General features: G+C 40.8%; 1 protein-coding gene across 1 annotated transcript in view; it reads left to right on the top strand.

The window, feature by feature from the left end:
• Positions 1–14037, top strand: part of Ppil4 (peptidylprolyl isomerase like 4) — a 46127-nt gene extending 32090 nt beyond the window's left edge. The window contains exons 12-13 of the mRNA XM_008830417.3: positions 3009–3156; positions 12081–14037. Coding sequence (XP_008828639.1) covers positions 3009–3156; positions 12081–12332 — 400 coding nt within the window. The 3' untranslated portion in view covers positions 12333–14037. The remainder of the gene's footprint in view (positions 1–3008; positions 3157–12080) is intronic.
• Positions 14038–18912: the final 4875 nt, after the last annotated feature.

An 18912-nucleotide genomic window follows, 5' to 3' on the forward strand; every position in this document is an offset into this window, starting at 1 on the left:
TGAGGAAGGGAGAGACAAGTATCTTGGTGGTGTAACAGGTACGTAATCAATAAATACTTAACATCCAATATATAACCAATATAGGAGTGAAAGGTACTGTCCCTGCCCACATGAACCTACATTTGGTTGTTGGAGTAGAGGGGAGAGACTAACATAATTATTACTATTAATTATGTCTAGAGTGTTACAAAGAGGTACATTCATGTGCTCAAAGACTTAGCAGCTTGTTATGAGAGGCTTAGGAACTACCCTCAAGTAACACTAAGTGAAATTAAAGTACAAGTTAGGTGTGGAGTAGAGGAAGACTGGGTCTGGTGCTTTTGTTTTCCTCCAGCCAGGGTCTCTAGTCTTAGGATGACCATGAATTCCTGATCCTCCTCCTGCCTGAGTGCTGGGATTGCAAGCATGTACCACCATCCCTAGTTTTATGCAGTGCTGAGGTGAGGTGTATACCTGAAGTCCCAATTGCTTAGGTATCTGAGGCATAAAGATAGCTTGAACGTAGTTCATGTTAAGTTTGGCAACTGAGTGAGAAACTCATCTTAACAAAAGCTGTTTATGTCTTAACCTAGTACAATCATCTCTCTCTCCACTTCTTTCCCTCAGTACACACACACACGCGCACACACACACACACACAACTGAAACAAAGATTTCTTTATTTTTCTTGGCAGTCCTGGGAATTGAACCCAGGGCCATGCATATATTAGACAAATGCTCAACCACTGAACTACCTATGTCCCCAGGTCATAATATTTTTGTTAGGTGTCATGTGCTTTATTTCCATTTTGTATTACTACAATTTCTGGTTGTAGACCATAAATTTTGTACTTTATTGGTGGATTCTGACTTTTTGTTTGAAGACCACTACAAAAAAAATCAGACATAGTATAAAGGAGAAAAGACATTGTTGGTAATGAAGTAATAACGGACTGACTGGCCACTTTGTGGAGAGCTAGAAAAGATGACGTTTTCCTATTTGATCTTTTTGAGACAGGGTCTCCCTGTAGCCCCAGCTGTCCTGGAACCACTATGTAGACTAGGCTGGCCTTGAACTCACAGAGATCCACCCCTGCCTCTGCCTCCCAAGTGCTGGGATTAAAGGCGTGATTAAAGGCGTGCGCCACCACACCCAGCTCCTATTTGATCTTATATAGATAGGAAACATGCCTGGGAAAGCCTAAGTTAATAGCACTGCAAAAATAGACATGAGGTTCTGGTCCTGAAGGAAGTGTGTCTATGCTGACTCTAGTCCCTCACGGAATTAAAATAGTACCTGCATGTTAGACCTGCTCATAAGCTTTCATTTCAAAACCTTTATTTCAGAGCTCAGTCTTCTCCAGAGTCCATTTTAGAAATTGTGATTGTTTTTATAATCATTTGTGCTTTCTCCTATTCTAAGACATTGTACTTTATTAGAGAAATTGCTTATTTCTAAATTAAAACCTCATTATGTTGGGATCAAACCTAGGGCTTTCTGCATGATAGCAAGCACTCTACCACTGAGCTACATTCTCAGCCCCAATTAGAATTAAAATGCTAGTTACACATTTATGTAAAATTTTAAAAAGATTTGCTCACTTCTGTCACGTACACAATGATGCTTCTTATTTTGTCTTCCTGTTAAGCTTTATCTTTTATAAAACTTGACGAAGTTATAATTACTTTGTGGTATTTGTAGGGTCTCGCTCCTACCTCAGGGTTTCACTGTGTAACCCAGACCAGCCTCATACTCATCTTTCTGCCTCAGCCTTCTGAGTAGCTGGGATTATAAGTATGTGCCACTGTATACAGAGTTGTTTTTAAAGATTTAATTTTTTTTTAGTTATGTGTCTGCATGTGTCTGTATATGGGTATGTGCATGGGTGAGTGTCCACAGAGGCCAGAAGAAAACATCAGATCCCCTGGAACTGGAGTTACAGACAATTGTGAGATGTTGGGAATTGAACTCTGATCCTCTGAAAGAGTAGCAAGTGCTTCTTAAATGCTGAGCCATCTCTCCAACATAGCATAGCACATGCTTTTTTTTTCTCCCAGACAAGATCTCCCTGTAGCCCTAGCTGGCCTGGAACTCTCAATGTAGACCAGGAGGGCCTTGAACTCAGAGAAATCTGCCATCCTCTGCCTCTGGAGTGCTGGGACTAAAGGCATGCACCACCACGCCCAGCCTCACATGTAGTTTTCATATAGGCCTTTCCTGTTTTTTTTCAAAGCATTTTTCATTTATTAATAACTTCCTTTATAATATTACATTATATTAAAAGTACTAAAATATATTTATTACAGTTATTATATAAAATACATTTATTAGTAGTATATATTTATTACTGTCTTTTTTTTGCCATTTCCTGATAACTAAATGTGGTTCTAATACATGTTTGTTGAGCTTATAATTTTTATAACTTCTTAGGGGCTTTTTGTTACTGTTTTACGACACTGTCGATTGAACCCACACCCTTATGCATGCCATGTGAACAATTGTACTGTGCTCTACCCTTCATTTCACAAGTTCTTATTAGAATCTACACATCCTGTTGATTTTGCTAGATTTCCTCCTAACTGATGTACAGGGAGAGTTGTGTGAATGTGCTTTGATTGTGCATAGCTTCTCTGGCACTAGGGTTTATAGTCTCTTAGTTTTTCTTTTTGAGACAGAGTCTCCCTGTAGCCCCAGCTGGCCTGGAACTCACTTTGTAGACCAGGCTGTTGTTGAACTCACAGAGATCCACCTATGAAATTTTTTCATTATTGACAATATATTTCCTTATTTCTAGTCTAGTAATCTGTCTCCTAGTTGTTAGCTATCTGATGTCAGGGTTCCCTCTTTTTCTCTGGACTGTAATGAAAAATAGTTTGCTGCTTTTATTTTAGAAATAGACTGACTATACTCTCAGATGCAATGTACTTTAAAAAGTTACAATTAACCTTATGACCCTTCCTTCTTTACTATATTATGTTTTGCTTCTTATCCATCATTTGCCCTATTTGTCCTTAATTCAGTGCTTTAGTGCAAAATATGATCTTATACTGGATGAGCAGGCAGAAGACTCAAAATCAAGTCATTCACATACAAGTAAAAAACACAAAAAGAAAACCCATCACTGCTCTGAAGAAAAAGAAGATGAAGATTACATGCCAATCAAAAATACTAACCAGGTACCTCTAATATTCAGGCTTAGATGTGAAGGAGTAAATATAATGTACCTTGTAGAGTGCATCTTGGTGATGTAATTTAGGAGGTAAGGAATAGTTCTGAATAGTAGCTCCCAGCTCTGAACTATCAGCTGAGCATGCAAGGTAATGGGCTTAAATTTTTTCTTTTCTTTTTTTTTTTTTTTTACTTTTAAAAAAACTTATATTGAGAATTTCATACATGCATGTAAGGTGTTTTGATCAAATCCTTGCCCACTCCCTCCAACACCTCCCATATCTCTCCATTACTTTTTTCTGACAAATTTGTGTTTGTTCTCTCTCTCTCTCTCTCTCTCTCTCTCTCTCTCTCTCTCTCTCTCTCCCTCCCTCCTTTCTGCTACTATAACATTCCCCCCTCTGAAGAGGTAACCTTAAAAGCTCCCAAATACTTTTGACATTTTTGGCCTTTGGAACAGTATGTTACTAAGAGGGCCAAGGACATTTTGACTTTTAGCCAAGAAACTGGCTGCTTTTCGGGGTCTTTTTTACCCTAACTTCCTAGCCAGTTCCTACCTCCTATTTTTATCACACCATCCTCTAAAGAGGTTACCCAAATTGCCGATAGGGAATCAGGATAGAGTCTGCTCTGGCTTCTTCCGTGCTTAACAGGGACTCAGGGTGAGGCAATTGGGCTTCCCCTTCAGTGGGTCTATCTAAAAGACTCCCAGATTGCATAACTCTTATCTATAGGGAGAAAACAAAGTCCTTGACTGGTGAATAGGGGATATGAAGGAGAAGGAAAGGTAAGAGTAGTTAGCATTACAAGTTCTAGAGAGGGAACCAGAAAAAAGTAAGAACAGGGCAAATTTTCAATAATATATCCTACAGAGTATAGAAGATTGTTTTCAATCTTCTTAAAATCTTAAGGTTTTATGTATTTATAAAGCAAGAGTGATTTTGTTACCTGTAGATATTCATTTTCATAACAAATGTGGCTCTGTTAAAAAGAGCTCAGTTGTTAGCTTAATTTATCAGCTTTTAAAAAAATATTTTATTATTTTTATTTTATGTGTATGAGTGTATTGCCTGCATGTGTGTAAGTGCATCCGTGTCCTACAGTGCCCACAGAGGTCAGAAGAAGGCATCAGATCTCCTGGAACTGGAGCTACAGATGGTTGTTAACCACCATGTGGGTCCTGGGAATCGAACCTGGGTTGACTGCTAGAGCAGTCAGTGCTCTTAACCACTGAGCCATCTCTCCAGCCCCTCAGCTTTTTTTTTCTGGTTTTTTTTTTGAGATTGGATTCATTATTTTATGCTGGTTGGCCTGAAACTTGCTATGTAGACCAGGCTGGAACTCAGAGAGAACTACCTGCTATGATTCCCAAGTGCTAAGATTAAAGGCATATACTTCCGCATGTATCAGTTGAGCATATTTTCCCCATTCTGTTCCTCTCTTCCTTCCATTTTCATGCCCCTCCCATTCATCCCCTTTGTTCCTCAAGACAATTCACTTCTTTTTTTTTTTTTTTAACTTATTTATTTAATACGTATGAGTGTTTTGCCTGCGTGTATGTAAGTGCACCCGTGTCATGCAGTGCCTCTGGAAGCCAGAAGAGGAGGTTGGATCCCCTGGAACTGGAGTTAGGGTGGTTGTTAGCTACCCATGTGGGTGCTAGGATTTGAACCCTGGTCCTCAGCAAGAGCATCCAGTGCTCTTAACCACTGAGCCATCTCTCCAGCCGACAGTTCCACTTCTATTTTCAGTTAATATAGGACTTTATGTGACTATATAAAATCTAGGAACCACAAATGAGAGAAAACTTATGCTGAGATTGGCTTGATCCCCTGAATATGTTTTCCATTTGCATCCATTTCCTACAAACAACTTAAGTCCATTCTTATGGCTGTGTATGTGTGCCACATTTTTCTTACCCACTCCCCTCAGTCGTTTCCATAACTTAGTTGTTGTGATTAGCACTACAGTAAACATAGATGATAGCTGTGGGTTTTTTGTTTTGTTTTTTGTCTTTTTGAGACGGGGTCTCTCTGTAGCTCCAGCTGGCCTGGAACACCAGGCTAGCCTTGAACTCAGAGATCCACCTGCCTCTGCCTCCTGAGTGCTGGGATTAAAGGCTGGGCTGTCAGGAGAGTTGAGGGTCCTTTCTACCCTGTCATTGATGTGGTATAGACAGGTTAACTTTCTGAGTCACAGTTTCCTCCTCTGAGAAATGGAGATAGTATATCACAGGCATGTTGTTATGATTACATGGGGGAAAAAGTATATGCAAACATTTTCTACAACCAGCAAATCTTATCAACACTTCTGTTGCAATCAAGGTGCTGTTTTCAAGTCACTTGTAATAGTTTCTTCCTGTGGTTATGCCCCTAACTAGGTTCCTATTTCAGCTAATTGGCTTCATTTTTCTTTTTCATGTTAAAGGAGTGCTTAAAATATTTTTGGTTTGTAGTTGGTTTTTTTTTTTGAGGCCCTGGCTAGCCTCAAACTCTAGGTCTGCCTGCCTCTGCCTCCTGGGTGCTGGAATTAAGTGGCTTGTGCTTTCAAAATAAAATCTGGTTGAACATTGTGGTAGCACACATCTGTAATCCCAGCTCTTGGAAGATGGAGGCAGGAAGATCAAGTCAGAAGCTGCCACCTCCTCCTCCTCCCTCTCCCCCTCCTCCTCCCTTCTCCCTTTCTCCTTCCTCCTCCTCCTTCATCTGTGTGTTTGTGTGCATGTGCGTGTGCGTGTGCGTGTGTGTGTGTGTGTGTGTGTGTGTTTTTTCAAGGCCAGCCTGGTCTACATAGCAAGTTCCAGGGCAGCTGGAGCTACAGGAAGACCCTGTCTCAAAAAAAAAAAAACAAAAAAACCAACAAACCACAAAAAGGTTTATGTTTTAACTATGTGTCCATGGATATGTCATTGTATGGATATGTGCCTGTGATTGCAGATGCCCACAGAGACCAGAAGAGGGTGTCAGATCCCCTGGAGTTGGAGTTACAAGCAGTTGTGAGCTTTCCAATGGGTGCTAGGAACTGAACTTGGGCCCTCTGGAAGAGCAGCATGCACTCTTTGGCCCTATAATCTCTTCTTTCTGTAAGCCTGTTGTTGGCTGCTTAAAGATTGTTAACAGCGCTCATGCTCTGTCCTATCTCAGTTTTCAGTTCCATCTTTGTCCATTGCTTCACATGGATCAGTAGAGGGAAAAGCATGTGAGGTAGGCTCTTGTATTCCCATTTCACAGCAAAGAAAGTGTGAATGAAGAAGCTTGTACTGGCCTAGTTTCACACGTAATGGAACCAGAGATTAGATTCATGCTCTTCTTTTTTCTTTTTTTTTTCCTTTCCTTTTTATTCTTTGTCTGAGACAGGATCTCCCTGTAGCCCCAGCTGGCCTGGAACTTGCTAGGTAGACAAGGCTGGCCTTGATCTATAGGGCTCCATCTGCCTCTGCTGGGATTAAAGGTGTGTCCCACCATGCCCGGCCTTAGACTTGTACTCTTAAGTAGTTTACTGACTACTTTGTCACTGGAATGTGTTCTCATCAGTTTTCTTTCCTTTATCCTGTTGTTATTTTAATGCAGTTGACCCACAGTGCAGTATTTCAAGTGATTTAACAGGAGTATCCTCTTTTTATTATTTTTTGTTTCTGGGTGTGCAAGTGTGTGTGAGTATGGTGTATGTGTGTGTGTGCTTGTGTGATATGTGCACACATATGTGTGGGGTATGTGCGCAGAGGCCAGAGGAGGGTGTCGGGTGTCCTCTATCACTCTCTGCCTACTCTTTGAGAGAAGGTCTCTCCCTGAATCTGGAGCTAGACTGACAGCAGTAAGACTCAGCAATCCTGTCTCTGCACAACCACTGATGGTTGCAGGCCCAGCCCACTGAGCCATCTCTCTAGCCCCTTTTTGCTCTTTTAATTTCTATTATTTAGTTCAAGATCCACCCTAGTGGATCTTTTAAAATAGTCATTATATTACATTCCTATGACTATTTAACACATTTTCCACTTAAAACAAACAAACAAAAAGACCCCTTGGTCCCCTCTGCACATGCTGCTTTTAGCTATAGTTATAATTCAGCCTGAATTTAAATGCATGGAATCTTCAGTGAATACAGGCCTGAGGCAAACATTGCTGTGTTGAGATAATCAGAGTTTGGAAGAAATGTAAAGACTGGTTTTAAATCTGTCTCTTCCCCACTGTTAAGAACTTTCTGACCCTATTTTTTTTTAGGGGGCTTCTTTTTAAACTTTACTTACTTTTTGTGTGTGTGTCTTTGTATGTAGGTATATATGTATATAATGTATGTGTATATATGCTTGTGTGTGTTCTCATGTGTGTAGAGGCCAGAGGGTGAATTCAAGTGACTTTCTCTATCACTCTCTACCTTATTTTCTCTGAAACAGGGTCTCTACCTGAGCTCAGAGCTCACCAGGTGGCTAGACTGGCTGGCCATTGAGCTCCAGGGATCTGTTTGTTGCTGCCCCATGAAGCTAGGGTTACACATGCCACCAGGCCAGAGTTTTTACATAGGAGCCTGGGGATCTGAACTTGGGTCCCTGTGCTTGCATGCAGGCGCTTTACTGAACCAGTCATCCCCCAGCCCCCCACCTTACTTTTTGATTACTTAAAACTTTATAGTGGCAGGACTGAAGAGATGGCTCCCAGCAACTACTCTTCCAGAGGACCAAGTTTGTAGCCACATCTGGTGGTTCACAGGTTCCTATAATTCCAGCTCCAGGGGCATCCCTCACCAGGAGCACCCACACACGTGCACATACCCACAGGCATGTGAACATACCCACACATAGGAATACACAAATACACATAATTTAAAATACAGCAAATATTAAATGAACTTTATGGTGGCAGTATTTTTCTTTTGGTATGCAGTAAATAATATCACATTTTGGAGGGAATGCTGGTAAACTATTTTAGAAGAATTTTAAAGGATCACAAGATGGCTTAGCAAGTAAAAGAACTTACCATGCAAGCCTAATGATCTGAATTTAGTCCCTGCAACTTACATTAAAAATAAAGTCAGTTGTGGTAACGGGCATCTGTAATCCAAGCACTCCTGTGTTGAAGAAAGGTAGAAACAGGAGAATTGCCCAGAAGCTTGAGGACAGCCATGAGGATATGCCGCTCCATTTAACACGGAAGACACAAGAGAGACCCTGCTTAGCAAGGCAGGAAAAACTGATTCCTGGAAGTTGTCCTCTGACCTCCACCTGTGCCCTTTTGCATGCACACACAGCTACATGTATACATTAAAAAATAATAAAAAATAGTTTTAAAGAAGTTTAAGCAAATTGGTAAGTATAAAAATGTTAGATTCTGGCTGGATGTAGTGACACACACCTTTAATCCCAGCACTCGGGAGGCAGAGGCGGGGATCTCTGATCTCTGTGAGATCAAGGTAAGCCTAGCCTACATAGTGAGTTTCAGGCCTTCCTGGGCTACATAGTAAGACTGCCTCAAAAAAAGTGTATGATTCTGGATTATAATTTCCTAATTTTATTTTTCTCCTTAGGTGCATTAAAATAATTTTTTTCTGTATATGTGTCACACCCAAATATATCTTTTGTTTGATAATGTAGCTACATTTTTTCTAATAATGTTTAGCATTAGCATTTTTTATTTATTTATTTACTTTTTTAATTTTTTTCCTATCTTTTTGAGACAGGGTCTCCCTGTAGCCCCAGATGGCCTGGAACTCACTATGTAGACCAGGCTTCCTTGAACGCACAGAGATCTGCCTGTTTCTGTGTCCTGAGTGCTGGGATTAAGGGTGTGCGCCACCATACCTGGCTTATTTATTTATTCTTAAACACATAATTATTAACAGGAATCTTCAAAATTAGTTAAATTTCAGGTGTAGCTCAAATTTTCCTGTTAATTGCTATTTTGCTGGGTAAGTACAGTTTCCTAAGAATGTTTTAACTCATTTTTAAATTGTTTTTTGTTGCATGGCAGCCTTACTGTTGAGTTCTGAAACTTATCTGTTTAGTTTTTGTACCTCGTCTTCATTCCAGGGTGTTTTTTGTTATTGAGGTTTAGGTCTTACTAGGGTTACAGGAAACTGAATACTCTTTAGCTGTGGCTTGCCTGCTGAGAAGTCATATTGAGTCTCAGTCCTCTACTGGGGTTTTCTTACTGTGCACTCTTTATAATTTGGCACTCTATATTTGCTGTCATTTTGGTAACTTAGAGTTTTAGTGTTTACTTTCTTTTCTGTTTAAATTTCTTAGACTCTTCAATTTAATCCCAGAGAACTAAACAAGGATAGCTTTTAGGTAGATTAGACTTTAATAGTTCATTTGTATTTCATTTGTTTGTTTTGTGGGGTTGGGGTATATGAGTGTGGGTGTGTGAGTGCAGGCATGTCCACCAGCACACATGGAAGTCAGAGGACGTAAAGGGAATAATCTAATTCTCTCCTCTTGTCTTGTTTTGAGTCATGGTATCTCATTTTTGCTGCTGCACCGTGTACTCCAGGCTAGCTGGCCCACAAGCTTCTGGGTGATTCTCCTATCTGCCTTGAATCTTGCCATAGGAGTGCTAGGATTACAGATGCAGGCCATCGCATTTTTTAAAAATCTGGGTTCTAGGGATTGAACTCAGGTCTTCAAGGTTGTGTGGTAAGCTTTTTACCTGCAGAGCGATCTCCTTTTATTTTTCAACAGGAACTCCCTATATGGCCCAGATTGACTTGGAAGTCTCTAAGTAGCCCAGGCTGGCCTCAAACTAACAGTCCTCCTGCCCCCAGTGCTGGGATTCCTGGGATTACAGATGTGGGCTGCCATGTCCAGCTTTAAACTTTGTTTTAATGCTTTATAGCAAGTTATTTGCTGGGTTAAATTGATTATGTGTGTGTGTGCGTGTGTGTCCGTGTGTCATTGTGTGTTCCCATCCTTTCCTTTTTTGGCTACATGCTACTTTAATCACCTGCCTCATGTCTTAAATATATAAAATGTAAAATAATAGAACTGTCCAAAACACTTATTGGAAAGGACTTAGACTCACCTGATTGACTTTGTTCACTTTAGATATGGAGCTACTGACCTCCACATGCTCTTAGGCTTGGTGTTTTGTTGGGTTTGTTGTTGTTTTTCAATACCACCTTTCTCTAAATCCCCTTTAATTGTGTGCATACACACGTATTATGGCACACATATGAGGTCAGAGGATAACTTGTGGAAATTGATTCTCTTTCCACCAATTTTTGGTATCCAAGGATTGATGACAAGCATGTTTACTTGCAGAGCCAGCTCCTAGCCTCCATTGTTTAAACTTTTCACCTACATATGCTTAATGGTTCTGATTCCATTTATCTATCTATCTATCTATCTATCTATCTATCTATCTATCTATCTATCTATCTATCTATCTATTTATATTTGACAGGGTTTTGTCTAACCCAGACTAGCCTCTACTTCATCATGATGTGTAGCTGAACTGGCCCTGCACTCCTGTCTCTACCTCCCTCCCAGTCTTCCAAGTGTTTGGATCCCAGGCATATGCCACCACCACCAGCTCTTCTTGTGTTAGAGTAGTCATTTACACTAGTCTATCAGCCAGTTCCAAATCAAACCCAAACCTGCTCATCCTCTGAGGCTTACTTCAGAGTTTTCCTACTCCATGAACTTTCCCTAAATGTAACCACACAGAGTAACTTTGGTTCAATGTGTCTATCTCCCAAAGATAAAGACCATTTGAAGTCAGATATGCCTGACTTGAAGTTTTGAACACTACTCCAAATAGGGGTGATTTGAAACCTTTCCTCCCTTCTCAGATTCCTGAAGATTTCAAAGAATTAGGTATTTTATACACTAATTTTCCCCAACAGTCTGGGGGTAGAACACCTCAAGCATGTTTAGAGAAAGTCCACTAAATTGTGTTCCCAGCCTGCCTCCTAACTTTAGATTTTTAAAAATATTCTAGGCCGGGCATGGTGGCACACGCCTTTAATCCCAGCACTTGGGAGGGAGAGGCAGGCAGATCTTTGTGAGTTCGAGCCCAGCCTAGTCTACATAGTGAGTTCAGGACACCTGGGACTACAGAGAGATCTAGTCTCAAAAAGACAAAAAAAAAAAAAAAAATCTAAATAGCCAGGCATGGTGGCGTACACCTTTAATCCCAGCCTCAGGAGGCAGAAGCAGGCAGATCTTTGTGAGTTCAAGGCCAGCCTGGTCCACATAGTGAGTTCCAGACCAGCTGGGGCTACAGGGAGGCCCTGTAAGATCAGAAGTTCAGGCCTGCTTGGCAGGGTTACCCAGATCAAGGTTTGCTTCATCTACTTTGTTTCCATTGAAGATTGACTAACTTATCTAAAGTTTTTTTCCTGCTGTGTTGAGTGGTGTCTTCTTTATACAATTATTAGGGGAAGTTTAGTAGTTTTATTGCAATTCAGTGATGGGACCATATTTGGGGGATGAGAAATCGGAAGTATGATTGTGTATAATCAGAACTTAGGGCTAGGGGTGTAGAGCATTTACCTAGCAGATTTATTTATTCCCCCATATCACTAATAAGAATAAGAAAACAAACAGAAACCAAAATAAGTATTCTAATTTTACTTGGGCTATTTAAGTCCATGTTTATGGGTCTGATTTTTCAGCTCCACTGACATAGTAGATGCAAACCAATGACACTCTTTTAAAAAGTTAAATCTTCTGTAATATTTGACTTTAATTTTGTTTATAAGAGTCTCAGTGTTAGTATACTATTTACATTGGAATCATGAGGGCAGATGACTAAAATCCCAGCACTCAATAGGCTGAGGCAAAGGAAGCATGAGTCTGAGTCCGTCTCAAAAAAAAAAAGCAAAATTAATTTGAGCTGTTATAACAGCTTGCTAATGGTAGATTTTTGTGTCAGTAATCAACAGTGCTCATAAAGTGATTATTTTCCTGATTAGCTTTCCAACTGCCTTTCTTTGACAGGATATCTACAGGGAAATGGGTTTCGGTCATTATGAAGAAGAGGAAAGCTGTTGGGAGAAACAAAAGAGTGAAAAGAGAGACCGACATCAGAACCGCAGTCGCAGCCGGTCTCGAGAAAGGGATGGCCACCACAGTAACAGCCACAAGTCCAAATACCAAACAGATCCATATGAAAGGGAAAGGAGCAAAAAGAGAGACCGAAGCAGAAGTCCAAGGAAATCCAAAGACAAAGAAAAATCTAAGTATAGATAAGAGGAAGAATTGGAAATGAACAGTTACATGTTTACTCTTACCTGACTTTTATAATGTATCAGGAGAGATGGTCATCTGCTTTTATGTCAAAGCAGGTAGATTCTGCTTGGTATTTTGTTTTCTTTTCATATTAAAAGTATAGCCTTTGTAGATTAATACTGATAATACAGGACACTGAAGATAATTGAACATTTTCTTGTATACTTTTTTATACTAATTTTATTGTTATGCAGACATGGTAGCATTCATATTTAACACCTTTCATATTTTCAGTCCTTTTTAAATTAAGTATTTCATATCACAGAAATACATAAACATGTATATAAGACATAAAGAAGAATAAATATAAATATCTGTGTACCTAACAGCCAGCTTAAGAAATAGAATATTACTTATTTTAGAAGTTCTGTATGTTTGCTCTGAGTTTTGTGTTTGTTCCCTTGCTTGTTGTAGTTTTACTCTGTGTGTGTGTGTGTGTGTGTGTGTGTGTGTGTGCCTAAATGAACTGTTAATTTTGTATGTTTTTGAATTTTATATAAATGGAATAATGTATGCTTACTTCTGATTTTCATCAATTTAGTATTTCTAAACATACAGTTTAATTTTCTGTTCATGGGCTTTGGGTTTGGTTAGTTTTTGCTATCTAAACAATACTGCTGTGAACTTCTGTCTGGGAGTGATATTATCTAGTTATATGGTTTGAATTTTCAATGCATTTAAAATTATGGTTGTAATTTATATGGCATGTGGATGTTATATGGTAGAGAAGAGTTGGCCACAGGAATATCAGTCCACCACATGGCTCAGAGCAGATATTGTTCCACTATTGTACATATTCTGGGCCACCAATAGAAAAGGTTTAATTATATAAGAAACTATCATCCTGGCTGGGGAGGTGGCTTAGTTGGTAAAGTGCTTGCCTCACAAGCGTAGGACAGATTTCAGATCCCCAGCACCACATGGAAGCAAGGTGTAGCAGTGCACATTTGTAGTCCCAGCACAGAGGAGGCAGAGACAGGTAGAGTTCCAGGTTCAGTCAGAGACTTTGTCTCAAAAGTTAGGTGGAGAGAAATTGAGGAAGGCACCCAACATTGACCTCTGGCCTCCACATGGTTGTGCAAAGATGTGCACACACACACACGCACACACACACACACACACACACACACACACTCAAATGTATACATAATACCACACAAAGAGAAATGAATAAATCTATCCTGAATAGAGAAATATAAGTATTGCTTGTATAGTCTGAGAGAATGAGCAAGAGAGAGATGTGAGGAGACGTGACCTCCTGACAGGTAGAACTTGAATTCAGTAGACCCAGAGGAAAATCAGAGTAGTAAAACTCTGGATTTCAAGGAAAAGCTATTGTGTTTGTTGGTTTTTCTTGAGACAGGGTCTCACTATGTCGCCCTGGCTGACCTGGAACTTGCTATGTAGACCAGTGTGGCATTGAACTCACAGAGACCTACCTGCCTCTGCCTCTCAAGTGCTGGAATTAAAGGTGTGTGTCACCATGCCCAGTGAAAAAACTAAAATTGAAAATTATGAGAAACTATGAGAAACTGTGGTTTGTGGGCTTATTTTTCTCAGTTATTTAATTGACAGTAAATATATACATATATATATGTTTATGGGGGTATGATATGTTTTGATATATGTTCACATTCTGGAATGAGTAAATCAGTTTATAAACATCTATCAGCCTTTTTTCTTTTTTTGGTTAAACATGGTCTGTACCCAGAAGTTTTGGAAAAAGCATTCCATTATTGTTAACCGTAGTCTGCATGCTGTGTGGTAGTTCTCGCACATGTCTTCCTTCCATACACCCTTTGACCAAAGTCACCCTTATTCCTCATCCCTGTGCCCTAGCCCCTGATAAGCATTTTATTCCTAAGTTCAACTTTTAGATTCCATAGAAAACTGAGGTCACCTAGTATTTCTCTTTCTGTGTCTGGCTTATTTCACTCATTGTTAATGTCTTCCAGGTTTGTCTGTGTTGTTGCTACTGACAGTTTCTTTTCTAAAGGATGAACAGTACCCCAGTCTACACAGATGCCACATTTTCTTTGTATGTTCTTTTGTTGATAGCCAAATAGGCTGATTCTGTGTCTTAGTTGTTACAACTAAGGCTTCAGTGAGCCTAAGCACACAGACTACACCTCCGTTTTCTGACTGAAATCCATTCAAAATGAGCGATCATAGCAACACTGTTTTCAAGTAGATTTTTCCCCCCTGAAATATCTCTGTATAACAACACTGATTACATTAATAATCGGGTGGGTTTTTTTTTTTTTTTTTAAGATGGTCTCCTATAGCCCAGCCTGACTACTCATTATGTAGCTGAGAATGACTTTGAACTTCAGATCCTCCTGCCTCTACCTCCAGAGAGCTGGGATTATAGTCATGCACCATGCCAGTTTATGTGGCACTAGGGACTGAATGGAGGGCTCCGTGCATCCTAGGCAAGCCCTCTGCCAACTCAGCCCCACCTCCAGCCTCACCAAGTGATTTTGATAGCAGTGACTTCTATCATGGATAGCAGTGACTTCTTGATGGATATAGGGCAGGCTTGGATCATTGTTACTGCTGCTAATATCCAGGGTGCAGTGACCATGTTTGCTGTTTCTTTGGCTTAGCTTCTCTAGGTTTTAGGCAAACTTGTTTTTTTCCTTTGGTGCTGGGATTGAACCTAGAGCCTTGTGCTTGCTGGGCACATGCTCTGCCACCAAGCTATGTGACATGAACCATCTTCAGTGATAGTTTCCACTGACTTTTGCTAAAACTGAAAAAAAAAATGAGCAAGTAGTCAGATTCTATATTAAAATAGTCATTTGAGCCTAAAACTACTCATTAATTATAACTTCACTGTAAACTTTTAAAAATATTTTTATGTGTGTGAGTGTATTGCCTGCATGTATGTAAGTGCACCTGTGTCATGCAATGCCCATGGAGATCAGAAGAGGGCATCAGATCCCCTTGGAACTGGAATTATGGGCAGTTGTTAACCACCATGTGGATGCTGGGAGTCGAACCCATGTCCTCTGCAAGAGCAGTCAGTGCTCTTAACCACTGAGCCGTCTCTCCAGCCCCTCAAGTTTTGACCTAATCTCCTTTTTTGCCAGTAATTTTTAAAGATTTTGGTCAGAACTTTACAGTTCTGTAGTAGGCTAAATATGTGAGAACCTTCACATGGTTTCAGTGATCATATTTTAACAAATCCCTTTAACTAATTGCTTTTAGGTACTAGAAGATACCCCTGTAGGTTGAGTCACAACAAATGCATAACAGACAGTAAAATTGAAATCCCGGAAGCTTTACCTTACAGTGGCTGTTGCTAGGAGACCATGTTTTGATGGGAAATTAGAAAGAAGCTTGTATTTCCTGTTGTTAAATGAGAATGTGGAGATCCCCTTCATTTTCAAGACTCCCTTTCAAAGCAAGTCATTTCAGTTACTCTTGCTGATGGGTTGCCTTTCATTTTTACCTGTCTTACCCACACAGGACTAGTTAGTAAGGGCACTGCCTAAAACAATTTTATTTTCTCCTTCCCTCCTATTCCTTGTTCATTGAAAGGGCAGATGGGTGGGTCTTGAGTGACATTTTCATTGTGCAATTTAAAATTGTATTGCTAGGGCTGGCAAATTGGCTCACTGGGTAAAAGTACCTGCTGTCAAGCCTGAGGACCTGAACTTTGATCCCCAGATCCCTTATGGTAGGAGAAAACTGACTCTTACAAGTTGTCCCTTGGCCTTCACAAGTATGCCATGGCACACGCACAACCACACACACACATCCCAAAATGTAATATTTTTTAAAAGTTGTATTGCTGGTGTTTACTTTGCCTGAAATACTAGGAAGTTGACACAAAAGATTTCACACATGGCAGCGTATTAAGAAGCGTTTGTATAAAAAGAGAAGTTAGAAAAGTACTGCTTTGTATCTGGAACTCTAGCGCAAGACCACAGTGACCTCTGGTTCCTGAAAAAAGTTCTGCTTTTTACTGTTGGTGTGGTGGAGAGAGCTTGTTTCCAGTCAGAAAGCCTGAGTCGAGGCATCGCAAGATCATATCGGGATGCTGTGGGAGCACAAGGCAATGGTGTAACCAAAGCAGAGGACTGCGAAGAGAAATGAGGGCCAGAAGAGGAGGGAATGAGCATGAAGCCAGGAAGCTTGAACTTGATTTGTCAGGCTGTAGAAAATGCCGGTATTCCTAAGGTAGTTGAGGAAGGTGACTGGGAGCTGTGCATGTGCACCAGGGCTTGGTACCACATCCTCAGATAGCTTTGGCTATGACTTATTCCATATCTATGCCACACGTAAGCCCAAACACAGATCTATATCCAGTAGCCTTCCCAGAGGAGGTGCTAAATAAGCTGAGGCCTGCATTTGATAGCCATGTTGAAGGAGTGCCTAGCACAGAATGGGCACCACATGGAAAATTCGAAGAAGTCATACAGTCTGCTGCAAAATCATTCAGTTGCCATTACAGAAAACAAGTATCTTCGGAATGTATATGGATGGGTGTGCTTTTGGTAAAACTTCTTGGAAGCCAGGTCAGTGGAGTCCTCTGGTTAATGTGGTCTGGGCCACTTCTCGGACTGTCTTGGGGACAGTCACCTTGTCGGACTCATCTTTGCACACCAGGCATATAGTGGAGAGCCTCGGTGTCAAGTGGCCTCACACTTACTGTAATCTCAGTGGACAGCAGTAGATACCTTTAAGTTCTTCATGAGAGATGTTTCATTATTACAGTGATAATCATCTACTATGAGAACAAACTAAAAGCACAGATTCATGGCCTTTTCTCCCTTACATGTGCTTATGGGAAATAAATGTGATGGGCTTCATGGAACTGGCTTTGTTCTCAGGCCTGTGTTAAATCTTGTGCTCACTGTACAGCCCCTACATTTGGAAGCACCGGTTCTAGCAGTAGCTAGGCCTGGGGATCACACTGCAGCCCTGCAGCTGCCATCCATAGTGTAGAAGCATACTCAGTTGTGAGTACATGCTCCCTCTCATAAAGATACTGGCCACTGGTTCAAGGCCCACTCAAAACTACTATGACTACATCTTACCTCGATGGTCTTTGCAAACATGGTTTGCAAATAAGGTTGCATTCACAGATATCACAAGTTAGGGCCGGAACATGTCCTGGGGCACAGGGTAACATGACTTTTCTTGAGGGATCAGGTGCTGTGGAGCTTAAGAGAAGCCGCTACAGAATTTGACCAGAGGCCAGCAAAGGATGCTGGACTGAGCCTTGGAGTTTCTAAACAGAATGGGACCACTTACAAGCCAATATCATTGGCCCAGGTTGTCAAAGCTTCTGTTAGCATAGGAACATCCCTCATTATTCTCTCCTTACCTCGGTTCTTCTATGAGCTCCCCACCGTCATGTTTTTGTTCATAGCATCTCTTCCTAGAAACATAAAGAGTGTTAGTATGGGCCACCTTGCACCTCCCTTGGGGCTGTCTGAGAACTGTAGACTCCGGGAAAAGCAGGTCTTTCAGAGACAACATCGGCCTGTAAGAACTACGTGTTGTCCCAGCTGCAAGGAGGGCTTACAAAATGTCATCTTATTTGGGTTAAGTAGTTGAAATCTCACCAAGACAATGACTCCAGGACCAAAAAAGGCAGGTGCCTGAGCACTGAGGACATTGCCAGTGATAAACAGTCTCCCTGTAAGGCCTGGACTGGCCTAGAATTCATGATCCTTGTGCCCCAACCTCCTGAGTGTTTTGATTTGTCTTAAGCTTGAGTATTTCTTGTTATTAATGTGTATGTGCACATGTGTTCAGTAGGGCAGTGAATTCAGTAGCTGAGGTCAGACAAAAAATAGAGAAAGCTAGAGCATGACCTGGAGGACCACTGTTTCCCTCCTGCATTGGCAAGGGGTCTGTAGCCCTTCCCAGAAGGTTAGCTGATCTTTGGAAGGCCAGACCTCCCCCACATTAGGGTCTCAGCAGCTCTGAGCTCAAGAAGGCCATCAGTTTTCTCAAGCTGTGGCTCCATGGTGATCCAGAAATGGAAATCATTTTGGTCAAACCTTAACAAAACAGCCTGTGTGAAAGCACATAAATTTAATAATTCAATTGTTCTATCTGTTTAATTTTATTTATTGTCTTGCCATGCAGCTCTGGCTGTTCTTGAACCCTCCACCTACCCCATGCTTCCACCTCTTGAGTGCTGAGATGTAGGTGTACACTACCATGCCTGGCCCAAGTGAAAATTGCTTTCTTAATTAAAAAAAAAATTGAAACAGGATCTCACTGTGTAGTTCTGGCTGTCCTGGAACTCCCTATGTAGGTCAGGCTGGCCTCAAACTCACAGAGATCTACCTGTCTCTGTCTCCCAAGTGCTGGGATTAAAGACATGTGCCACCATGCTTGGTTAAAATGCTTTTTTAAAAAAAATTATTTTTATTTTATGTGTATGCATGTATTGCCTGCATGTAGGTAAGTGCACCTGTGTTGTGCAATGCCTGCAGAGGTCAGAAGAGGCTGTCAGATCCCCTGGGACCAGACAGTTGTTAGCTGCCATGTGGGTTCTGGGATTCAAACCTGGGTCTTC

This window comes from Nannospalax galili, unplaced genomic scaffold, assembly GCF_000622305.1.
Source record: "Nannospalax galili isolate Female #2095 unplaced genomic scaffold, S.galili_v1.0 scaffold395, whole genome shotgun sequence".
NCBI classification, from domain to species: domain Eukaryota; kingdom Metazoa; phylum Chordata; class Mammalia; order Rodentia; family Spalacidae; genus Nannospalax; species Nannospalax galili.